At 47.0% G+C, this 25,128-nt stretch overlaps 1 protein-coding gene across 1 annotated transcript in view; it reads right to left on the reverse strand.

Annotated features, from left to right (window-relative positions):
• Nucleotides 1–14,776, reverse strand: part of RIC3 (RIC3 acetylcholine receptor chaperone) — a 37,393-nt gene extending 22,617 nt beyond the window's left edge. The window contains exons 1-2 of the mRNA XM_089667278.1: nucleotides 14,541–14,776; nucleotides 1,333–1,550 (exon numbers count right to left, since the gene is read on the reverse strand). Of these exons, the coding sequence (XP_089523404.1) occupies nucleotides 1,333–1,550; nucleotides 14,541–14,655 (333 nt within the window). The 5' untranslated portion in view covers nucleotides 14,656–14,776. The remainder of the gene's footprint in view (nucleotides 1–1,332; nucleotides 1,551–14,540) is intronic.
• Between the last annotated feature and the right edge of the window lie 10,352 nt (nucleotides 14,777–25,128).

Here is a 25,128-nt window from a genome sequence, read left to right on the forward strand (position 1 = left end):
GGAGAAGTCATTAAGCTAGGGCCTCACATACTTTTTCCTCCCTGCACTGTGAATGTTTACATGTTATGTGCAATTAAACCATGGCAACCTCTAATGTTTGTGTAGTATTATGTTCAGCAGACTGTGTTCTTCTATTGTTGTGACTTAGATGACGTTCAGATCAAATTTTATGCCCAATTCATGCAAAACTCCACGTAATCCCAAGGGGTTCACATACTTTTTCTTGCAACTGTAGCTAGTGGGAAGCCATATTCCTGCTCAACACATGTAGTTAGCAGGCACCCATGTTCTTGCTCAACACATGTAGCTAGCGGGCACCCATGTTCCTGCTCAACACATGTAGTTAGAAGGCACCCATGTTCCTGCTCAACACATGTAGTTAGCAGGCACCCATGTTCCTGCTCAACACATGTAGTTAGAAGGCACCCATGTTCCTGCTCAACACACGTAGCTAGCGGGCACCCATGTTCCTGCTCAACACACGTAGCTAGTGGGCACCCATGTTCCTGCTCAACACACGTAGCTAGCGGGAACCCATGTCTCTGCTCAACACACGTAGCTAGCGGGCACCCATGTTCCTGCTCAACACACGTAGCTAGCGGGCACCTATGTTCCTGCTCAACACACGTAGCTAGCGGGAACCCATGTTCCTGCTCAACACACGTAGCTAGCAGGAAGCCATGTTCCTGCTCAACACACATAGCTAGCGGGAACCCATGTCTCTGCTTAACACACGTAGCTAGCGGGAAGCCATGTTCCTGCTCAACACACGTAGCTAGCGGGAACCCATGTTCCTGCTCAACACACGTAGCTAGCGGGAACCCATGTTTCTGCTCAACACACGTAGCTAGCGGGAAGCCATGTTCCTGCTCAACACACGTAGCTAGCGGGAACCCATGTTTCTGCTCAACACATGTAGCTAGCGGGAAGCCATGTTCCTGCTCAACACACATAGCTAGCGGGAACCCATGTCTCTGCTCAACACACGTAGCTAGCGGGAACCCATGTCTCTGCTCAACACACGTAGCTAGCGGGAACCCATGTCTCTGCTCAACACATGTAGCTAGCGGGAACCCATGTCTCTGCTCAACACACGTCGCTAGCGGGCACCCATGTTCCTGCTCAACACACGTCGCTAGCGGGCACCCATGTTCCTGCTCAACACACGTCGCTAGCGGGCACCCATGTTCCTGCTGAACACACGTAGCTAAGTGATACGTGATCAGGGACCCAAGAAGAAGATGAATAAGTCAGCCCTCTACATGGTATAATTTGACACAATGCAACTTTCTACTCAGAAAAACCTTTTTCATTTGAACATCTGAGATTTACCTTGAAGAGAATATAGAGGATGTACAGCAGGATCCCGAATCCATAGATGGGAATAATCTGCCCCACCAGGCTTTGTCTTCCGCTGCTCCCTCCGCCCCCTCCGGTCTTGGTCTTGGACACAGACTCGGACAGGTGGGACCTTGGAAAAAAAGTGCCGGGATTTCTGCTGTCCGATGACTTGCCATGAGGAACGGATGACGGGAACCGACCGGGACCTCCTGAAAAAAAGGGCAAGACCTTCAGGCAACGAATATTATTTCTAGATAAATCCGGGCGAATGCAACGCAACATAATGAACGTGTGAACCAGGGGTGGACTGACAACTCATGGGGCCCCTGGGCAATAGGGGATCATGGGGCCCCTGTGTCCTCACCCACACCCAAAAAAGCCTATGAAAGGTACCAGGGGCATCTCATGGGGCCCCCTACTGACCCCGGACCCTCAGGCAGTGCCCGAGTTTCCAAATGGTCAGTCCGCCCCTGGTGTGAACTAATGCAAAGCAAGGCAATGAATGTAACAAACATTATTTCTAGCTAATCTCTAGGGGAATGCAACGCAAACTCAACAAAACGCATCAACTAACCCAGTGCAATGCAACAAACACAACCAATATGATTTCTAGCTAAATTTCAGGGAGATATAAAAATAAAAATTTAATTTGTACATTTGGAATTGTCTTTTTAAGCCTCCTCTTGGGAGGAGTTATGCAAATATCAAAATGCCTTGATGGGTGGGTCTCTGGTTTGTGTTGGAGAACGTACTGGACTGACTGGATCAGTCAATAGTTGTAGGTGGGTGATTGTGTGTGCATAAAGGAAGAAGTTCCTTCCAGTAGGTATCGTAAAGCTAGCAGCCCAAGACTGAATGGTGGTAGAGGACTCTTGGACTGCTTCCTTTCCTATATGGCCTTATGGTCGTTTCAGTGAGAAGTCTTGGGTAGGAGAGTGTCAGGAACCATAAACCAGATGGAGACAGAAAGTTCAGTTAAAATCACACCTTTAATGAAACAGCAAAAATAACAGTTCAGGAATGTAGTCAAAAACAGAAGCCAGGGTTTGGATGCCAGAGCGGGTAATCAGATGAACCAAGGTCAGGAAACCAGAAGTCAGTGTAGTCAGGAGTCAAAAATTAGGAACAGGAACCAGAATTGTCTTTTTTAGTCTCCTGTTGGGAGGAGTTATGCAAATATCAAAATGCCTTGATGGGTGGGTCTCTGGTTTGTGTTGGAGGACGTACTGGACTGACTGGATCAGTCTATAGTTGTAGGTGGGTGATTGTGTGGGCATAGAGGAAGAAGTCCCTTCCAGTTGGTATCGGAAGGTAGCAGCCCAAGACTGAATGGTGGTAGAGGACTCTTGGACTGCTTCCTTTCCTATATGGCCTTATGGTCGTTTCAGTGAGAAGTCTTGGGTAGGAGAGTGTCAGGAACCATAAACCAGAAAGTTCAGTTAAAATCACACCTTTAATGAAACAGCAAAAATAACAGTTCAGGAACGTAGTCATAAACAGAAGCCAGTGTTTGGATGCCAGAGCGGGTAATCAGATGAACCAGGGTCAGGAAACCAGAAGTCAGTGTAGTCAGGAGCCAAAAATCAGGAACAGGAATCAGAAGAGAAGTCATCCAGACAGAGTCATACACAGGAACACAGGAGGGAACACACTGGAGATCACAGACCATGCCAGGGCATCATGACTTGATGGGTGGGTTTCTGGTTTGTGTTGGAGATCATGCTTGACTGACTGGATCAGTCTATAGTTGTAGGTGGGTGATTGTGTGGGCATAGAGGAAGAAGTCCCTTCCAGTAGGTATTGGAAAGCTAGCAGCCCAAAATGGAATGGTGGTAGAGGACTCTTGGGATGCTTCCTTTCCTATATGGCCTTATGGTCGTTTCAGTGAGAAGTCTTGGGTAGGAGAGTGTCAGAAACCATAAACCAGAAAGTGCAGTTAAAAATCACACCTTTAATGAAACAGCAAAAATAACAGTTCAGGAACGTAGTCATAAACAGAAGCCAGGGTTTGGATGCCAGAGCGGGTAATCAGATGAACCAGGGTCAGGAAACCAGAAGTCAGTATAGTCAGGAGCCAAAAATCAGGAACAGGAACCAGAATTGTCTTTTTTAGCCTCCTCTTGGGAGGAGTTATGCAAATATCAAAATTCCCCCACGCTCCCGCTGAAATAAAGCCCCGCTCTCATGAACCATACTTCAAAATTGTAATTTTCTAGTCACCGGGTGCTTCTTCTTTCCTTACCAAGACTTCTTGATGGGTGGGTGTCAGTCTGGAGGAGTGGGAGTTCTTAGGCAGGCTGTATTTGCATGAAGACCACCCTAGGCAACACCGAGCCTCCATGATTGTCAAAACTGAAATGATTGGACCGGGAACAGTCAAGCTGGGTAGGAAAGATCTAGATGATGCTGGTTGTCCTCCAGCGAGGAAATGAGGAGGAGCTCTACCTGACTGGCTGAAGTTTCTAATGCACATTGTGAAATCAGAGTAGGCCATTTCAGACCAGGAGAGGAGCCGGTACACCTGTGCAAGATGGAAGGGAGGAGTCAGTACAACTGTGCAAGACTGAAGGGGAGGAGCCGGTATACCTGTGCAAGACTGGAGGGGAGGAGCCGGTACATCTGTGCAAGACTGGAAGGGAGGAGCCAGTACACCTGTGCAAGACTGAAAGGGAGGAGCAGGTACATCTGTGCAAGACTGGAGGGGAGGAGCCAGTACACCTGTGCAAGACTGAAGGGGAGGAGCCAATACATCTGTGCAAGACTGGAGGGGAGGAGCCAGTACACCTGTGCAAGACTGAAGGGGAGTAGCCGGTACACCTGTGCAAGACTGAAAGGGAGGAGCCGGTACATCTGTGCAAGACTGGAGGGGAGGAGCCAGTACACCTGTGCAAGACTGGAGGGCAGGAGCCGCTACACCTGTGCAAGACTGGAGGGGAGGAGCCAGTACACCTGTGCAAGACTGGAGGGGAGGAGCCGGTACACCTGTGCAAGACTGAAGGGGAGGAGCTGGTACATCTGTGCAAGACTGGAGGGGAGGAGTCAGTACACCTGTGCAAGACTGGAGGGGAGAAGCCGGTACACCTGTGCAAGACTGAAGGGGAGGAGCCGGTACACCTGTGCAAGACTGAAGGGGAGGAGCCGGTACATCTGTGCAAGACTGGAGGAGAGGAACCTGTACACCTGTGCAAGACTGAAGGGGAGGAGCCGGTAAACCTGTGCAAGACTGAAGGGGAGGAGCCGGTACACCTGTGCAAGACTGAAGGAGGAGGTGCCGGTACACCTGTGCAAGACTGAAGGAGGAGGTGCCGGTACACCTGTGCAAGACTGAAAGGGAGGAGGCGGTACACCTGTGCAAGACTGGAGGGGAGGAACCTGTACACCTGTGCAAGACTGAAGGGGAGGGGCCGGTACACCTGTGCAAGACTGAAAGGGAGGAGCCGGTACATCTGTGCAAGACTGGAGGGGAGGAGCCGGAACACCTGTGCAAGACTGGAGGGCAGGAGCCGGTACATCTGTGCAAGACTGGAGGGGAGGAGCCGGTACACCTGTGCAAGACGGGAGGGAGGAGCCGATACACCTGTGCAAGACTGGAGGGGAGGAGCCGGTACATCTGTGCAAGATTGGAGGGGAGGAGCCGGTACACCTGTGCAAGACTGGAGGGGAGGAGCCGATACACCTGTGCAAGACTGGAGGGGAGGAGCCGATACACCTGTGCAAGACTGAAGGGGAGGAGCCAGTACACCTGTGCAAGACTGAAGGGGAGGAGCCGGTACGCCTGTGCAAGACTGGAGGGGAGGAGCCGATACACCTGTGCAAGACTGGAGGGGAGGAGCCGGTACACCTGTGCAAGACTGGAGGGGAGGAGCCGATACACCTGTGCAAGACTGAAGGGGAGGAGCCAGTACACCTGTGCAAGACTGAAGGGGAGGAGCCTGTACACCTGTGCAAGACTGAAGGGGAGGCCGGAAGTCATATTGGAAAGCTCCGTATACAAAAGGCCAACGCCTCCTTTGACTTGTCCTTGAGTCAGCTTTGAAAATCTCACTCCAAAACTTAATTCCAACTTCTGAGTCCAGACAAAGCCGGAACACTTGTTTTCTTCAATTTTGAAAGTTATGAACATTGTCGAAGGGCCCCGAGGTTGAAGGGAGCCATTTGCTGGACGTCTAACAAACATTCCGGGATTGAATTGTATTTGAGGTTGACAAAAGGCGAGACTATCACCGACCTGTCATCCATGATGGATTGCAGCACGCTATGCTTAGGAAATAGAGTGTGGAACAATGCGTCGGAACACGCTGTAATCTTTAATTAAACGTCAATTCCTATGATGGGCAATGCCAGTGGAAGGGCCAGGTCACTGCCGCTTGATTGGGGAATGTCGCTGGATGTTGGAAGGGACCGGAGCAATCAATATTAATTCCTGTACTGACAGACAATCTACATCAAGGCCGGCTGGACTTTCCAGGGTGAACACTTCATCATCCTGGGAAACGCGTTCATCGAATGTTCCTGCAACTCAACATCACGCAAAAGACGAGATATCACTTCCATCCAAAGTTACATTGTTCCTTTCTAAAGCAATAATACAATGAGCATGTATATACAATTACATATACAATGATGGTTGCCCCGAATGGACCTGGCTGGGGGCGGGGGGATACAATACTCCTTCACTGGGGCCCAAACCAACAATGGAGGGTAAAGGCCAGCTGAAGAAAACAAGCAGAAACTTGTGCCAAGCCCTTCACTCTCTAGACCAGGGGTCTCCAGACTTTCTATGCAAAGGGCCAGGTTGCTGTTGTTCAGGCTTTAGGGGCCCGAACTGTGGTCAGTTGGAGTAGTAAATGCCCTGGCAACAGTGCCCCATCATTGGTTGTAATGGGAGGAATAGTGCCCCATTGTTGATATCAACGAGAAGTACCCCGTTGATGGTGTCAGTAGGGGAAATGGTGCTCCACCATTTCAATTCAGCTCCAAGGGCCAGATAAAGGCAAGGAAAGGGCCGCATCCGACCTTCGGGCCACAGTTTGGAGACCACTGCTTTAGACATATTATGTTCAAAGAGCTGAAGTGGCTATTATGGGAATTATGACTATTGTTTGGTTCAGGGCAGAAGATATGGGTTACAATAACACCTTAGGGCAAGGCTTTGTAATCTGATTGTGCAATGTGTATAGAGATTTTCTATTCAATCTCCTTTAGATCTATCAAAACAATGCAGTCGAAGCCCAAACTAAACAATCCACACAGGTAGGCTCTACTGCATCTTTAATTTTGGTAGGACTAAAGGAGATTGTTCTATAAGAGTGCAAGAGGTATGGTCAGCTTTAAGGTTTGGAGTTAGGATGCAGGTTAGTTAGTTCGAGGTTGAAGGCTGGGTTTTAGGTTACAAGTTAGGTTCAATGAACATTAGGTGTTAGGTTGAGGATTATGAGATAGGTTGAAGTTTTGGAGTTAGGTTGAAGGTAAAGGAGTTAGGTTAAAGGTTGATTGAAAGGATTGAAGGTTATACAGTATTTGAGTTTGAGTGTTAAGGAGTAAAATTAAATATTATGTTGAAGTTTCAGAGGTAAGTTGAAGGCAAAGGAGTTGGATTAAAGGCTACTGAGAAGGAAAAAAGGATGGAGGTTAGTTTGAAGTTGAAGGAGCTAGGTTGAGGGTTAGGTGTTAGGCTGAGGGTTAAGGAGCTAGGTTGAGGGTTTGGTGTTAGGTTGAAGGTGAAGGAGCTAGGTTGAGGTTTATGGAGTTCGGTAGAGGTGAAAGAGCTAGGTAGAGGGTTAGGTGTTAGGTCAAGGATTAGGGAGTTAGGTTGAGGGTTAAGGAGTTAGGTTGAAGGTGAAGGAGCTAGGTTGACAAATAGGTGTTAGGTTGAGGGTGACGGAGCTAGGTTGAGGGTTAGGTGTTAGGTTGAAGGTGAAGGAGCTAGGTTGACAATTAGGTGTTAGGTTGAGGGTGACGGAGCTAGGTTGAGGGTTAGGTGTTAGGTTGAGGGTGAAGGAGCAAGGTTGAGGTTTATGGAGTTAGGTTGAGGTGAAAGAGCTAGGTAGAGGGTTAGGTGTTAGTTCAAGGATTAGGGAATTAGGTTGAGGGTTAAGGAGTTAAGCTGAAGGTAAAAGAGCTAGGTTGAGAGTTAGGTGTTAGGTTGAGGGTGAAAGAGCTACATTGAGGGTTAAGTAGTCAGGTTGAGGTTTTGGAGTTACTGTACATTTACAGTTAAGGAGTTAGGTTGTAGGTTAGTTAGTTTGAGGTCTAAGGCTGGGTTCTAGGTCACAAGTTAGGTTTAAGGTTAATGAAAACGACTGAAGGTTAGGTGTTGAGGGTTATGAGATAGTTTGAAGTTTTGGAGTTAGGTTGAAGGTAAAAGAGTTAGGTTAAACGTTGATTGGAAGAATTCAAGGTTACATGTTAGGTTCAATGATAAGGAGTGAAGTTGAACATTATGTTGACATTTAGGAGGTAAGTTGAAGGCAAAGGAGTTAGGTTAGGCTACTGAGAAAGAAAAAACGTTTGAGGTTAGGTAACAGTTGAAGAAGCGAGATTGAGGGTTAGGTGTTAGGTCAAGGATTAGGGAGTTAGGTTGAGGGTTAAGGAGTTAGATTGAGGGTGAAGGAGTTAGGTTGAGGGTTAGGTGTTAGGTTGAGGATTAAGGAGTTAGGTTGAGGGTTAAGGAGTTAATTTGAAAGTGAAGGAGATAGGTTGAGGGTTAGGTGTTAAGTTGAGGGTAGTAAAGTTAAAGGAGTAAAGTTAAATATTATGTTGAAGTTTCGGAGGTAATTTGAAGGCAAAGGAGTTGGATTAAAGGCTACTGAGAAGGAAAAAAGGATTGAGGTTAGGTTGAAGTTGAAGGAGCTAGGTTGAGGGTTAGGTGTTAGGTTGAAGGTGAATGAGCTAGGTAGAGGGTCAGGTGTTAGGTCAAGGATTAGGGAGTTAGGTTGAGGGTTAAGGAGTTAGGTTGAAGGTGAAGGAGCTAGGTTGAGGGTTAGGTGTTAGGTTGAGGGTTAAGGAGCTAGATCGAAGTTTTGGAGTTACTGTAAGTTTATGGTAAAGGAGTTAGGTTGTAGTTTAGTTAGTTTGAGGTCTAAGGCTGGGTTCCAGGTTACAAGTTAGGTTTAAGGTTAATGAGAATGACTGAAGGTTAGGTGTTGAGGTTTATGAGATAGTTTGAAGTTTTGGAGTTAGGTTGAAGGTAAAGGAGTTAGGTTAAACGATTGGAAGGATTCAAGGTTACATGTTAGGTTCAATGATAAGGAGTAAAGTTGAATATTATGTTGAAGGTAAGTTGAAGACAAAGGAGTTAGGTTGAAGGCTACTGAGAAAGAAAAAACATTTGAGGTGAGGTAGAAGTTGAAGGAGCGAGATTGAGGGTTAGGTGTTAGATTGAGGGTTAAGGAGTTAGGTTGAAGGTGAAGGAGTTAAGTTGAGGATTAGCTGTTAGGTTGAGAATTAAGGAGTTAGGTTGAGGGTTAAGGAGTTAGTTTGAAGGTGAAGGAGATAGGTTGAGGGTTAGGTGTTAAGTTGAGGGTAGTAAAGTTAAAAGAGTAAAGTTAAAAATTATGTTGAAGTTTCGGAGGTAATTTGAAGGCAAAGGAGTTGGATTAAAGGCTACTGAGAAGGAAAAAAGGATTGAGGTTAGGTTGAAGTTGAAGGAGCTAGGTTGAGGGCAGGGGTGGACTGACCATTTGGAAACTCGGGCACTGCCTGAGGGCCCGGGGTCAGTAGGGGGCCCCATGAGATGCCCCTGGTACCTTTTTCTTAGGCTTTTTTGAGTTTGGCCAAGGACACAGGGGCCCCATGATCCCCTATTGCCCGGGGGCCCCATGAGTTGTCAGTCCACCCCTGGTTGAGGGTTAGGTGTTAGGTTGAGGGTTAAGGAACTAGGTTGAGGGTTAGGTTGAAGGTGAAAGAGCTAGGTAGAGGGTTAGGTGTTAGGCTGAAGGTGAAGGAGCTACAGTCAGGTCCATAAATATTGGGACATGGACACAATTCTAACATTTTTGGCTCTATACACCACAATGGATTTGAAATGAAACAAACAAGTTATGCTTTAACTGCAGACTGTCAGCTTTAATTTGAGGGTATTTACATTTAAATCAGGTGAACGGTGTAGGAATGACAATAGTTTGCATATGTGCCTCCCACTTGTTAAGGGACCAAAAGTAATGGGACAGAATAATAATCATAAATCAAACTTTCACTTTTTAATACTTGGTTGCAAATCCTTTGCAGTCAATTACAGCCTGAAGTGTGGAACGCATAGACCTCACCAGACGCTGGGTGTCATCCCTGGTGATGCTCTGCCAGGCCTTTACTGCAACTGTCTTCAGTTCCTGCTTGTTCTTGGGGCATTTTCCCTTCAGTTTTGTCTTCAGCAAGTGAAATGCTCCATCGGATTCAGGTCAGGTGATTGGCCATTGCAGAACATTCCACTTCTTTGGTGTCTTTTGCAGTCTGCTTTGGGTCATTGTCCATCTGCACTGTGAAGCGTCCAATGAGTTGTGAAGCATTTGGCTGAATATGAGCCGATAATATTCCCGAAACACTTCACAATTCATCCGGCTGCTTCTGTCAGCAGTCACATCATCAATAAATACAAGAGAAGCAGTTCCATTGGCAGCCATACATGCCCACGCCATGACACTACCACCAACATGATCACTGATGAGGTGGTATGGACGGATCATGAGCAGTTCCTTCTCCATACTCTTCTCTTCCCATCACTCTGGTACAAGTTGATGTCGGTCTCATCTGTCCATAGGATGTTGTTCCAGAACTGTGAAGGCTTTTTTACATGTCGTTTGGCAAACTCTAATCTGGCCTTCCTGTTTTTGAGGCTCACCAATGGTTTCCATCTTGTGGTGAACCCTCTGTATTCACTCTGGTGAAGTCTTCTCTTGATTGGTGACTTTGACACACATACACCTACCTCCTGGAGAGTGTTCTTGATCTGCCAACTGTTGTGAAGGGTGTTTTCTTCACCAGGGAAAGAATTCTTCGCTCATCCCCCACAGTTGTTTTCCGTGGTCTTCCGGGTCTTTTGGTGTTGCTGAGCTCACCGGTGCGTTCCTTCTTTTTAAGAATGTTCCAAACAGTTGTTTTAGCCACGCCTAATGTTTTTGCTATCTCTCTGAGGGGTTTGTTTTGTTTTTTCAGCCTAATAATGGCTTCACTGATAGTGACAGCTCTTTGGATCTCATCTTGAGAGTTGACAGCAACAGATTCCAAATGCAAATAGCACACTTGAAATGAACTCTGGACCTTTTATCTGCTCATTGCAATTGGGATAATGAGGGAATAACACACACCTGGCCATGGAACAGCTGAGAAGCCAATTGTCCCATTACTTTTGGTCCCTTAACGAGTGGGAGGCACATATGCAAACTGTTGTAATTCCTACACCGTTCACCTGATTTGGATGTAAATACCCTCAAATTAAAGCTGACAGTCTGCAGTTAAAGCACATCTTGTTTGTTTCATTTCAAATCCATTGTGGTGTATGGAGCCAAAAATGTTAGAATTGTGTCCATGTCCCAATATTTATGGACCTGCCTGTATCACCAACAGACATTAGCACTTAATCTTTCAGGTGCGCCTACGTTCTCGTGGATCGCACGTTCCTGAACTGGGCACACAACTCATAAGGAACACATCCTCCTGTACTGTTCTTTCCCAACATTCCCCATCCCCCGACATAAGTATACAAGTAGATAGGTTAGTAATCCATATACCTATACCGGGTTCTGTAATACTCTCTATGGATTGGCTGCTCTGCTATCTCCCATTGACACAAAGATATACCTGACCTCGATCTGTTATAATTTCATCCCATAGCCGTCTGGGAAGCGGGATGTACATATGGTGTCCGTGTTCGGACCGTCATCTCTATCCGCATGTATATCGGCCTTAACTTCCCTAATAAAATGTATTTTTGTTTTCTGCGCATTATATCGGCCCGGATGTTATTTTCATAAATTCCTCATTGAATGTGTCAGAGGCGACAGAAAACGACTTCATAGCGCCGAACAAAAGTCGTTCCGATTCCCAAAACAGCATCGAAGTCCAGAGATAATATTCCACAGAATATAAAACCAGGAAAGTCATAGAAGAGGATACAAAGCGATACATTCACCCACAATAAATACTGTGATACATTCACCCACAATAAATACTGTGATACATTCACCCACAATAAATACAAAGAGATACATTCACCCACAATAAATACTGTGATACATTCACCCACAATAAATACAAAGCGATACATTCACCCACAATAAATACTGTGATACATTCACCCACAATAAATACAAAGTGATACATTCACCCACAATAAATACAAAGTGAAACATTCACCCAAAATAAAAATAAAGCGATACATTCACCCACAATAAATACAAAGAGATACATCACTCACAATAATAAAAAGCGATACATTCACCCACAATAAATATAAACTGATACATTCACCCAAATAAATACTGTGATACATTCACCCAAATAAATACTGTGATACATTCACCCAAATAAATACTGTGATACATTCACCCACAATAAATACTGTGATACATTCACCCACAATAAATACAAAGAGCTACATTCACCCAAAATAATAATAAAGTGATACATTCACCCAAATAAATATAAAGCGATACATTCACCCACAATAATAATACAGTGATACATTCACCCACAATAATAATAAAGTGATACATTCACCCACAATAAATACAGTGATACATTCACCCAAATAAATATAAAGCGATACATTCATCCACAATAATAATAAAGTGATACATTCACCCACAATAAATACAGTGATACATTCACCCACAATAATAATAAAGTGATACATTCACCCACAATAATAATAAAGTGATACATTCACCCACAATAAATATAAAGAGATACATTCACCCACAATAATAATAAAGTGATACATTCACCCACGCGGTATAAATACAAGGTAAGGGATAAAATGCCGGAACATATCAATCATCAGATACTCGGCGTTATTACATCACCACCGGAGATTCACACAAAGCGATGATTCATCCGGACTGGTCAGTGTGAAAGTGAAAGCGCGTCATGTGATGATGTCATGTGATCGCTCAGAGCCAATAAAATGAAGGCTGGCAACGTGATGACGTCACCCAGAGCCAATGGGGTGCACTTTGGGGGTTAAAATGAAGAGCCAATTAAATGACCAGATTAGCTTTTGTCGCAATATTCATCTTCAGTCCCAAGATTCCCGGCATCACCTCGTTCTTCCACTAGGTGTGCTCACTCCCCTGGCCGGTATCATTCCACCCGCTTCCTCTGAGCCCAGGTTGTCCTGAACTCCACCTCATCCTGTGACTGGGAGGGAAAGGAGAAGCAGCCGAGTGATGAGCTCATCTCCCAGCTTGTCCTTCTGTCACCGCGTCTCGGGATCTGTCCAGGAGGGTTCAGAAATCGCAGCATTGTGACTGGTCAGTAGGGGGCCCCATGAGATGCCCCTGGTACCTTTTTCATAAGCTTTTCTGAGTTTGGGCAAGGACACAGGGGCCCCATGATCTCCTATTGCCCGGGGGCCCCATGAGTTGTCTGTCCGCCTCTGCCAGTGAATGAAATCTTCAGGAATCGCAGCGATGTGACTGGTCAGCAAGCCTTCAGATATCACACCCGAAATCGCAGCATTGCGACCGGTGAGTGAAGTCTTCAGGAATCGCAGCGATGCGACTGATGAGAGATTTGCGGTGTTTTTGCCCCCAGATCTCTCCGTAAAGAGAACCCGTCATCCTCATTTCTATCACTTTCCTTGTATTGGGAATAAAAGTGTAAAAAGAAAAAAGAAAATAAATAAGAACATTACCGCCCCCCCCTCCCCCCCCTCGGCGCTCGCACACAGAATCGCACACATACGGCGTTGGCAGCACACACATGACGTATCGCTGCGAACGTTACAGCGAGAGCGATAATTCTGGCGCCAGACCTCCTCCGTAACTCTAAACCAGTCACCTGGAAATAATTTTTAAAGCGTCGCCCGCAGAGATTTTTGCGTACAGTCGTTTGTCGCCATTCCACGAGCGTGCGCCATTTTACCGCGATAGGCGTCTGTTTACTCGCCGTCACATCCTCTCTCATATTATACAAATACAAATCGGGGGAATGTGCGTTTCTTGTGTTTTTTTCAATTAAATGCAGTTTTTCTCCCAAAAAAACTGCGTTTGAAAAACCGCGGCGCAAAATACCGCGGGACATTCCAAAATGGCAGCGATCGCCGCTTCTCCGCGAAAACAACAATATAGAATATTTGGGGGTTAGAAGTCATTTTTGTAAACCGAAAGTGGCAGGAAACGTTCGGTGTGAGGACTTTCCCGCATCACGCCACGCCGCCGATCGCTGATAGGACACACTGGCCGCTTGCTGCGTTGTGGAGCGTCGCCACGTCATCGATCGCTGATAGGACACACTGGCCGCTTGCTGCATCATGGAGTGTCGCCGCGTCGCCGATCGCTGATAGGTCACACTGGCCGCTTGCTGCGTTGTGGAGCGTCGCCACGTCATCGATCGCTGATAGGACACACTGGCCGCTTGCTGCGTTGTGGAGCGTCGCCACGTCATCGATCGCTGATAGGACACACTGGCCGCTTGCTGCGTTGTGGAGCGTCGCCACGTCATCGATCGCTGATAGGTCACACTGGCCGCTTGCTGCGTTGTGGAGCGTCGCCACGTCATCAATCGCTGATAGGACACACTGGCCGCTTGCTGCGTTGTGGAGCGTCGCCACGTCATCGATCGCTGATAGGTCACACTGGCCGCTTGCTGCGTTGCTGCGCCGGCGATCGCTGATAGGACACACTGGCCGCTTGCTGCGTCGTGGAGTGTCACCATGCTGGCAATCGCTGATAGGTTACACTGGCCGCTTGCTGCGTCGTGGAGCGTCGCCACGTCATCGATCGCTGATAGGTCACACTGGCCGCTTGCTGCGTCGCGCCCCGGCGATCGCTGATAGGACACACTGGCCACTTGCTGCGTCGTGGCGTCACTTTTTAGACCCGGAGTGACTTTGACGCCCTTCGTAGGAAAATGCTGCAGTAATGATGTGTCATGTGACCAGCAGCTGGCAAAGAATCCCCCAGTACTGAGGGTGAGAGGGGCCCCACCACCCTCCTCCCCTCTGGGCCCCTGAGACCACGCCATCCCAGCCCCCGCCTTACCCTCCTGCTGTACGGTGGGCTTCCCTCGGCTCAGGAAGGTTTTGGGAAGCAGCAGAGACACGCAGAGCACCAGGCCGGAGAACAGGGCCACCTTCTGGATGGTGGACAGAGCCATGGTGTCCTGGTGTCCTAGAGCCCAGCACCGACGGGAGCCATGCTCAGCATCCACAGCAGATCCACCAATCACAGAGCTCCATGCGTCTCCTGACCAACACAGGCCCAGCTCTGCCTATTGGTCCAGCAGCTGTCATCATTGGCAGATGTCATTGTCCTCAGCCCCGCCCCCCCCGGTGTCATGTGACCCTCCATCTGCTACAATGTGTCGCTGTTCTGTGCTCGGTGCTGAAAATGTAACAATGTGTTCACGAGAGCAGAGCATGCTGGGAGTTGTAGTTCTATGACCTGCGTGATGGGAGACGCTGAACGCAGGCTGACGGTTCAACGTTCAATGTTCAGGTGTAAGTCGGGATCCCCATGTCGAGTATTTTGCAAATTTATGATGTTTTCAGGAAATATAGAAGAGGATTAAAAATAAATAGATAAAATACATAAATAAATTAAAGAATATAAATAAACAACAAAAATGTAAAGAATAAACAAACAAATAAACCAAATATTAAATAAAGAAACGTAAACATAAATTAATTAATAAACAAAAATAAACAAAATAAATAAATAAATAAATAAACAAAAATAAATAAAATAATATATAAATAAACACCACTTGCTGCGTCGTGGAGTGTCGCCGCACCACCGATCGCTGATAGGACACACTGGCCGCTTGCTGCGTCGTGGAGTGTCGCCGCACCACCGATCGCTGATAGGACACACTGGCCGCTTGCTGCGTCGTGGAGTGTCGCCGCACCACCGATCGCTGATAGGTCACACTGGCCGCTTGCTGCGTCGTGGAGTGTCGCCGCGCCGCCGATCGCTGATAGGTCACACTGGCCGCTTGCTTCGTCGTGGAGTGTCGCCGCGCCGCCGATCGCTGATAGGTCACACTGGCCGCTTGCTGCGTCGTGGAGTGTCGCCGTACCGCCGATCGCTGATAGGTCACTCTGGCCGCTTGCTGCGTCATGGAGTGTCGCCGTGCCGCCGATCGCTGATAGGACACACTGGCCGCTTGCTGCATCGTGAGTGTCGCCCGCGCCGCCGATCGTTGATAGGACACACTGGCCGCTTGCTGCGTCGTGGAGCATCGCCGCACCGTGGATCGCTGGTAGGTCACACTGGCTGCTTGCTGCATCGTGGAGTGTCACCGCGCCGCCGATCGCTGATAGGTCACACTGGCCGCTTGCTGCATCGTGAGTGTCGCCCGCGCCGCCGATCGCTGATAGGACACACTGGCCGCTTGCTGCATCGTGAGTGTCGCCCGCGCCGCCGATCGCTGATAGGACACACTGGCCGCTTGCTGCATCGTGAGTGTCGCCCGCGCCGCCGATCGTTGATAGGACACACTGGCCGCTTGCTGCGTCGTGGAGTGTAACCGCACCGCCGATCACTGATAGGACACACAACAACATAAAAGAAAAAAAAAAAAAAAATTTAATAAAATAATAAACAAAAATAAATAAAAGAATATATAAATAAACAACAAAGTAAAGAATAAATAAACAAGCAAAATAAATACACGAATATATATATATTTATTTTTTGTCCATTCATGTCTTCTTTTATTTTTTTTTATTCCCTTTTTTGTTTATTTTTTAAATCTATTTATTTTTTATTTTTTTATTTATTTATTTATTTCCATTTTTTGTGTATTTATTTTGCTTGTTTGTTTATTCTTTTACTTTCTTGTTTATTTATATATTCTTTTATTTATTTTTGTTTATTTATTTAATGTTTTAATAAAATAAATGAACAAAAAATAAATAAATAAATATATATATATATATATACACACACACAAGCAAACAAAAAAAGAATATATAAATAAACAAACAAATAAAAGAATAAAAATATAAATAAACAAAACAATAAAAATAAAATAAATAAACAAAAATAAATAAAAGAATATATAAATAAACAACAAAGTAAAAGAATAAATAAACAAGCAAAATAAATACACAAATATATATATAATATATATATATATATATATATATATATATATATATATATATATATATATATATATATATATATATATATTTATTTTATTTTTTTTTGTCCATTTATGTCTTCTTTTATTTTTTTATTCCCTTTTTTTGTTTATTTTTTAAATCTATTTATTTATTTCCTTTTTTTGTGTATTTATTTTGCTTGTTCATTTATTCTTTAGCTTTTTTGTTTATTTATATATTCTTTTATTTTTGTTTATTTATTTAATGTTTTAATAAAATGAATGAACAAAAAAAAAAATATATATATATATATATATATACACAAGCAAACAAAAAAAAGAATATATAAACAAACAAATACAAGAATAAAAATATACATAAACAAAACAATAAAAATAAAATAAATAAACAAAAAGCAAAGAATACAAAACAAATAAATAAATAAACAAAAAAATATTAAAAGTATAAATAAATTAATTAAAAAAAAGAAAAAAAAGTGTCAGCTTTGCGTCAGATTTTGAGTTTTGCGTCTGCTGGCTGCTTTTTCAGGCGACACCAAAGGAAACGTTTTTTCTAACCGCTCAGTTTGATACATTTGTTGCGCATTTTAGCCGCGTGTTAAAGCGCGTGTTTGCGTTGCATCAAAGAAGCTCCTGTGCTTGTTTTGGCAATGAGATGTTTTTGCGAGTTTCTTGGCGCGTTCGATGGCCTTGGTTGGGCGACATCAGATATTATCGACACCGCATTGCACAACGCACGTTTATCACCAAGCCAGGAACGTTCCAGGAATGGGAACTCGCGATTCTGCGCACATTCCCTGAACACGCAGATATGAGCGCATTCGTGGGCAGCTCTACATATTTCTGATTGGATGGGTCAACTTTGACAGAAAATCGACCCTCATACTGCAAACCTTTAGGCTGCCCATACACCATCCAATCTGATTGTACGATACACTTTAGATTTACCAAAAATATGTAACAGGACAATTCTAGTCATCCAATCAGGCGCCTCCTTCCTACAGAGCTGATGTTGGACCTTAGAATGATTGTATGGTGTATGGAGTACATTTCATGGTACTATGATCACACCAGGGGTGGACTGACCATATGGAAACTCAGGCACTGCCCGAGGACCCGGGGTCAGTAGGGGGCCCCATGAGATGCCCCTGGTACCTTTTTCATAGGCTTTTTTGAGTTTGGGCAAGGACACAGGGGCCCCATGATCCCCTATTGCCTGGGGGCCCCATGAGATGTCAGTCCGCCCCTGGATCACACTGAACGATCGATGTCCAATTTGACAAAACAATTGAATCGTCCAGCGAGCGATGAACAACAGATGGTGACGGGTTCAACTGACCAAAGTCAATCGGTTGTAGCATAAGAAATTGATCATAGAGGAACCAGTGCAAAGACCTGCAGTGATCGGACTGTACAGTGTAACTTTGTAGAAGGAGGAGGAGGCATTTCCACAGTCTCCCCTCCCCCCAGTGATCAGACTGTACATTGTACCTTTGTAGAAGGAGGAGTCATTTCCTCAGTCTCCTGAGCCGTAGATGATGCCTGAACAAAGATGGAGCTGGATAGGAGATCAGATGGCGGCATTGTCAGGGGCAGTCCTGTGATCTCTGGGAAGGAAGGGTGTCACTCGGAGAGAAGGGTGTCACTGGGAGGGGAGGGTGTCACTGGGAAGGAAGGGTGTCACTGGGAGGGGAGGGTGTCACTGGGAGGGAATGGTGTCACTGGGAAGGGTGTCACTGGGGGGGAGGGTGTCACTGGGAGGGGAGGATGTCACTGGGAGGGGAGAATGTCACTGGGAGGGAAGGGTGTCACGGGGAGGGAAGGGTGTCACTGCGAGGGTGTCACTGGGAGGGAAGGGTGTCACTGGGAGCGGAGGGTGTCACGGGAAGGGGAGGGTGTCACTGGGAGGGAAGGGTGTCACGGGGAGGGAAGGATGTCACTGGGAGAGGAGAATGTCACTGGAAGGGAAGGGTGTCACGGGGAAGGGTGTCACTGGGAGGGAAGGGTGTCACTGGGAGGGGAGGGTGTCACAGGGAGGGTGTCACTGGGAGGGAAGGGTGTCACTGGGAGGGGAGGGTGTCACTGGGAGGGAAGGGTGTCACTGGGAGGGGAGGGTGTCACTCGGAGGGGAGGGTGTCACTGAAAGGGAATGGTGTCACTGGGAGGGGGGGTGTCACTGGGAGGGGAGGGTGTCACTGGGAGGGGAGGGTGTCACTGACATCACTCACCATGCTGCGTCCTTTATCTGATGACAGGTCCACTTGAACAAAGAGAGAGGTGCAGTTCCCCGAAGCTGCCAGCAGATGTCCTCGGAGTACATTGTTTATGACACATCGTGTATTTCTTGTAGTTCCATCTTTGGACAGTGGGGGTCGCCCGGCTCCGCCCATCCAGTGCAAAAACCTAAAGAAACCTTCAGAGCGCCTCCATGAAGAGCTGAATTCTGCGTTCGGTCGTTTGTACTCCTGCGCAGCCGGCGGACGCATTCTGTGCAGGAGGGGACTGACAACTCATGGGGCCCCCGGGCAATAGGGGATCATGGGGCCACTGTGTCCTTGGCCAAACAAAAAAGCCTATGAAAAAGGTACCAGGGGCATCTCATGGGGCCCCCTACTGACCCCAGGCCCTCTGGCAGTGCCCGAGTTTCCAAATGGTCAGTCTGCCCCTGATTCTGTGACACCCCGGGGCTCTGACTCCATGCAGATTCCTCCTACAGTCCTGAGTCTGAAGCTTTCCACAGCTGCCTACTCTGCAGTCCATATGGAACAGGAGACGCGTGCTCCGCCCGCCGCGCTGCGCACAATTGCGCTGTTGCCTCCCACATGACAGATTTGATTCACCGCCACTTTCTTATATTTCTGATGTCCAGAAGCTGCAATCTCCTTACGGTGAGACTCGGCGTCTGCGCGGGATGACGTCGTGGCTGTACGTGATAATGAGATTGATATCTGGGGATCGATTTGTGGACAGATATTGCTGCATGCGGCTGTCCCATCCTATCAGAACGTCCGGCTTCACGGGACGCAGCGATCGATGGTGGGAATCTGGTGGAGATCGGAGGGTGCCGGTCATCCGGGGCCCAGAGATCTCCCCGAAATTCCAGCAGAAATCTGGAGGTTTTTGTGAAATTCATCCACACGTGTGTCTTGTGACAGGGAGGTTAATGCGCACAGCACGGTAACGCACCAACTCCATGCGCAGAGTGCGGCGGCGCTGTTCATTGTCAATGATGCCCCTGAACTGCAGAGCCCCACGTAGTGCAACGCATGCAGCGCAACGCATGGAGCCCTGCGCTCCTAGAATGGTCATGGACGATTTATTCATCTGTTGTGTTGGCGGCTCGTTCATGATGGAGAGACTGACATGACGCAATGCATGTCAACACATCGTAACACGGGATGACACATGTACACGGGATGACACATGTACACTGGATGACGCATGTACACGGGATGACGCTTGTACACACGGGATGACAGATGTATGCAGCAATGGAAAGCTTCAGTGTGAATGCGTCCAGCGGGGGAGGGGACATGAAGGAACATGTTCAGTGTTATTGAAGATATAGTTTAATGAATTTAAAGGGGTACAGAAGCTCCTCCCACCCGCCCTGGACCTGTGCTTCAACCAATTAATGCTCCTCAAAAAACGCCCCTCAATGAACACCCCTCAAGGAAGGAGAGGGAGGGAGGAAAGGGAGGGAGGGAGGAAGGAAGGAGAGGGAGGAAGGAAAGGGAGGGAGGGAGGAAGGAAGGGATGGAGGAAGGAAGGGAGGAGAGCGATGGAGGAAGGAAGGAAGGGATGGAGGAAGGAAGGAGGGAGGGAGGAAGGAAGGAGGGAGGGAGGGAGGAAGGAGGGAGGGAGGAGAGGAAGGAGGGAGGGAGGAGAGGGAGGAAGGAAGGAGAGGGAGGGAAGGAGGAAAGGGAGGGAGGGAGGAAAGAAGGAAGGGATGGAGTAAGGAAGGAAGGGAGTGAGGAAGGAAGGAGAGGGAGGGAGGAAGGGAGGAAAGAAGAAATTAAGGAAAGGGATGGAGGAAGGAAGGAAGGGAGGAGAGGAGAGGGAGGGAGGGAGGAAGGAAGGAGAGGGATTAAGGAAGGAAGGAGAGGGAAGGAAGGAAGGGATGGAGGAAGGAAGGAAAGAAAGGGAGGAAGGAAGGAAGGAAGGAAGGGAGGGAGGGAGGGAGGAGAGGAGAGGAGAGGAAGGGAGGAAGGAAGGAAGGAGAGGGATGAAGGAAGGAGAGGGAAGGAAGGGATGGAGGAAGGAAGGAAGGAAGGAAAGGGAGGGAGGGAGGAAGGAAGGAAAGAAAGAAAGAAAGAAAAAGAAAGGAAAGGGAAGGAGGGAGGAAGGAAGGGAGGAAGGAAAGGGAGGGAGGGAGGGTGGAAGGAAGGGAGTGAGTAAGGAAGGAAGGAAGGGGAGGGAGGAAGGAAGGAAGGAAAGGGATGGAGGAAGGAAGGAAGGACAGAAGGAAGGGAGGAGAGGGAGGGACGGAGGAAGGAAGGAAGGAGAGGGAGGAAGGAAGGAAGGAGAGGGAGGAAGGAATTAAGGAAAGGGATGGAGGGAGGAAGGAAGGACAGAAGGAAGGGAGGAGAGGGAGGGACGGAGGAAGGAAGGAAGGAGAGGGAGGAAGGAAGGAAGGAGAGGGAAGGAAGGAAGAGATGGAGGAAGAAAGGGAGGGAGGAAGGAAGGAGAGAAGGAAGGAAGGAGATGAGAGGAGAGGGAGGGAGGAAGGAAGGAGAGGGAAGGAGGAAGGAAGGGATGGAGGAAGGAAGGGAGGGAGGGAGGAAGGAAGGGATGGAGGGAGGGAGGGAGGAAGGAAGAAAGGGAGGAAGGAAGGGGGGGATGGAGGGAGTGAGGAAGGAAGGGAGGGATGGAGGGAGGAAGGAAGGGAGGGATGGAGGGAGTGAGGAAGGAAGGGAGGGATGGAGGGAGGAAGGAAGGGGGGGATGAAGGGAGTGAGGAAGGAAGGAACGGAGGGAGGGAGGAAGGAAGGGAGGGATGGAGGGAGTGAGGAAGGAAGGAACGGAGGGAGGGAGGAAGGAAGGGAGGGATGGAGGGAGGAAGGAAGGGAGGGATGGAGGGAGGAAGGAAGGGAGGGATGGAGGGAGTGAGGAAGGAAGGGAGGGATGGAGGGAGGAAGGAAGGGAGGGATGGAGGGAGGAAGGAAGGAGGGAAGGGAGGGATGGAGGGAGGAAGGAGGGAGGGAGGAAGGAAGGAGAGGGAAGGAAGGAAGGGATGGAGGAAGGAAGGGAGGGAGGGAGGAAGAAAGGGAGGAAGGAAGGGGGGGATGGAGGGAGTGAGGAAGGAAGGGAGGGATGGAGGGAGGAAGGAAGGGAGGGATGGAGGGAAGGAAGGGATGGAGGAAGAAAGGGAGGAAGGAAGGGGGGGATGGAGGGAGGAAGGAAGGAAGGAGGGAGGGAGGAAGGAAGGAAGGAAGGAAGGGAGGGAAGGAAGGGATGGAGGAAGAAAGGGAGGAAGGAAGGGGGGGATGGAGGGAGGAAGTAAGGAAGGAGGGAGGGAGGAAGGAAGGAGAGGGAAAGATGGAAGAAAAGGAAAGAAGACAGACACTAACAAAATACAACAGATTGTATATATGAAGCGGGTTGCGAAGCCTGAAGCGCGTTGCGTCCCCGCCGCCCGCGTTACGTAACGTCTCACAATTATCTTCTTCCCCCCAAGTTTAAAAAGTCGTTTGCTGCAATTAATTAACAGAACAGATGCAAATCCCCCGCCTGAGCCAAACTTTGCATATCGGTAATCCGCGCCGCGTTTTATGTACACTTTACCCTTGAGTAACAATTTGCTGGCGTGCGAACGCCTTTCTCCCATAATCTCGCTAAAGCACGCGCTCGCCCATAAATATTCATCGCCACTGCCAGAACGCTCGCCAGCCCTCCCAAAGGTGAACTATACGTTAAGCCCGGGCGTCTCCGGGGGATACATCGCGTCCAATCCGTTGTGCGGGATATGAATACACTAATTATTCCGCCGACCCGTCTTATGAAGGGTCAGCGGCATGATGGGAATTTATAAAAAATGTAATTACAGTAATTGGATACTTCATCTAATTAAAGCGCCTTTATCTTTAATGGAATTATTCCTAAAGAGGCTGAATGACAATTGACTTTTAGATAATCGACGGGTTTTTTTTTTTTCCTTTTAGACGGAGAACGCACTTTGTCAGGGAGCCGATCGCGGAGGCGCCATCTCCGGAGTGACATTTCCCGCACATCTCTCACAATTAAGTAACCAAATACCGCCGAATTCTGGATTTCGGAGGGAGAGAAACTTCATTTATTCCCCCCAAAAAATAAACATTCAGCAATTTGTAACATTGGAGAGACTTTATAACAAATCTAATCCTAACTCCATCTTCTCATATCATCTGTTACATTGTTACATCCAGACGTAGTATAGTTATATAGACACCCTGCAGCCTCTGTACCAGAGGAGCTTACGCTCTAATGTCCCCTCCCCCCGCGGTCCCATCAGTCTCTGTACCAGAGGAGCTTACGCTCTAATGTCCCCTCCCCCGCGGTCCCATCAGTCTCTGTACCAGAGGAGCTTACGCTCTGATGTCCCCTCCCCCGCGGTCCCATCAGTCTCCGTACCAGAGGAGCTTACGCTCTGATGTCCCCTCCCCCGCGGTCCCATCATTCTCCATACAAGAGGAGCTTACGCTCTGATGTCCCCTCCCCCGCGGTCCCATCAGTCTCTGTAACAGAGGAGCTTACGCTCTAATGTCCCCTCCCCCGCGGTCCCATCAGTCTCCGTACCACAGGAGCTGACGCTCTGATGTCCCCTCCCCCGCGGTCCCATCAGTCTCCGTACCAGAGGAGCTTACGCTCTGATGTCCCCTCCCCCGCGGTCCCATCATTCTCCGTACCAGAGGAGCTTACGCTCTGATGTCCCCTCCCCCGCAGTCACATCAGTCTCCGTACCAGAGGAGCTTACACTCTGATGTCCCCTCCCCCGCAGTCACATCAGTCTCCGTACCAGAGGAGCTTACACTCTGATGTCCCCTCCCCCGCAGTCACATCAGTCTCCGTAACAGAGGAGCGTACACTCTAATGTCCCCTCCCCCACAGTCCCATCAGTCTCTGTACCACAGGAGCTGACACTCTAATGTCCCCTCCCCCACAGTCCCATCAGTCTCTGTATCAGAGGAGCTTACACTCTAATGCCCCCTCCCCCACAATCACTTCAGTCTCTGTACCACAGGAGCTGACACTCTAATGTCCCCTCCCCCACAGTCCCATCAGTCTCTGTATCAGAGGAGCTTACACTCTAATGTCCCCTCCCCCACGGTCACACACTATTATACATTATCTGACATATACAGGGGTGGTGATGTCACTGGCTCCGTGTTCTTTGTAGTTGTATTGATGATTGTACGCAGTTTTCTGATTGGACTATGTTTCTATAACTCGCGGTGATTTCATGCGCGTATCTTCAGAGTCTCCCTCTGGCTGAGATCGGGATCATCCATCCAGTCATCGTGATATCTCGCAGTTATCAGATATTAAAGACAAACGGAGCTAATTAGATGTATTTTATATGAGTTTATTGAGGTTCGAAGAAAAGTATGTCATTGAAAGGGGTGGGGGGCGTTATTAACACGTGGCTGAGCCACTTTTTTGATAGAAAATATTCTGCACACTGCAAGGCAATCCCATACAGAACATGGAGACTGGTGGTACTGTCATTTGTCCAGCAGGTGGCAGCAGCAGAGCAGGAAATGCTCTATACCCCGCAGTACGGGAGTTTAGGATCTGATCTCAGTCCTTAATGAGCTTCTTCTGATCTCCATATTTTATCATTTATTTTATCATTCTGATCTTATTAAACGATTGATTGTCTTCATTTCTTCATTCTGATTCTATATTTATAAATGGGGAACGCAGAATCATTTTATATCAACAGTACAAATGATGTGCACAGAATTCCGAGTTCCTGGACCCTTAACTCCATATTCATCTTATATAATTATTATTGTTATTCTTTGTTATAATTATGATTTTTACTCACTAATATTAATATTGTTTCTCTCTAATATTGTAATATTTTAACTCTTTATCATAATTATTATTGTTACTACTTATTATTATTACTCTTTATTATCAATGTAATTGTAAATATTATAACTATTATGTTTGCTACGACTACTAATTATTATTATTATTATTATTATTATTATTAATAATAATAATAATAATAATAATAATAATAATAGTAAAAATAATGCTAATAATAATTAGTAATCGTAGCAAACATAATAGTTATAATATTTACAATTATATTGATAATAAAGAGTAATAATAATAATAATAATAATGCTAATAATATTGTTACTACTTATTATTATTATTATTATTATTATTAATATTAAGAATAAAAGTAATAATAGTAAAAAAAAGTAACCAGATTAGTTATATTAGTTAAAATTATATGGATAAGAAAGAGTAATTATATAAATAATAATAATAAAAAAGAGTAAAATAATAA

The sequence above is a fragment of the Staurois parvus genome, unplaced genomic scaffold, assembly GCF_062004578.1.
Source record: "Staurois parvus isolate SC_StPar_1 unplaced genomic scaffold, SC_StPar_1.0 ptg003145l, whole genome shotgun sequence".
Classification (NCBI taxonomy): Eukaryota; Metazoa; Chordata; class Amphibia; order Anura; family Ranidae; genus Staurois; species Staurois parvus.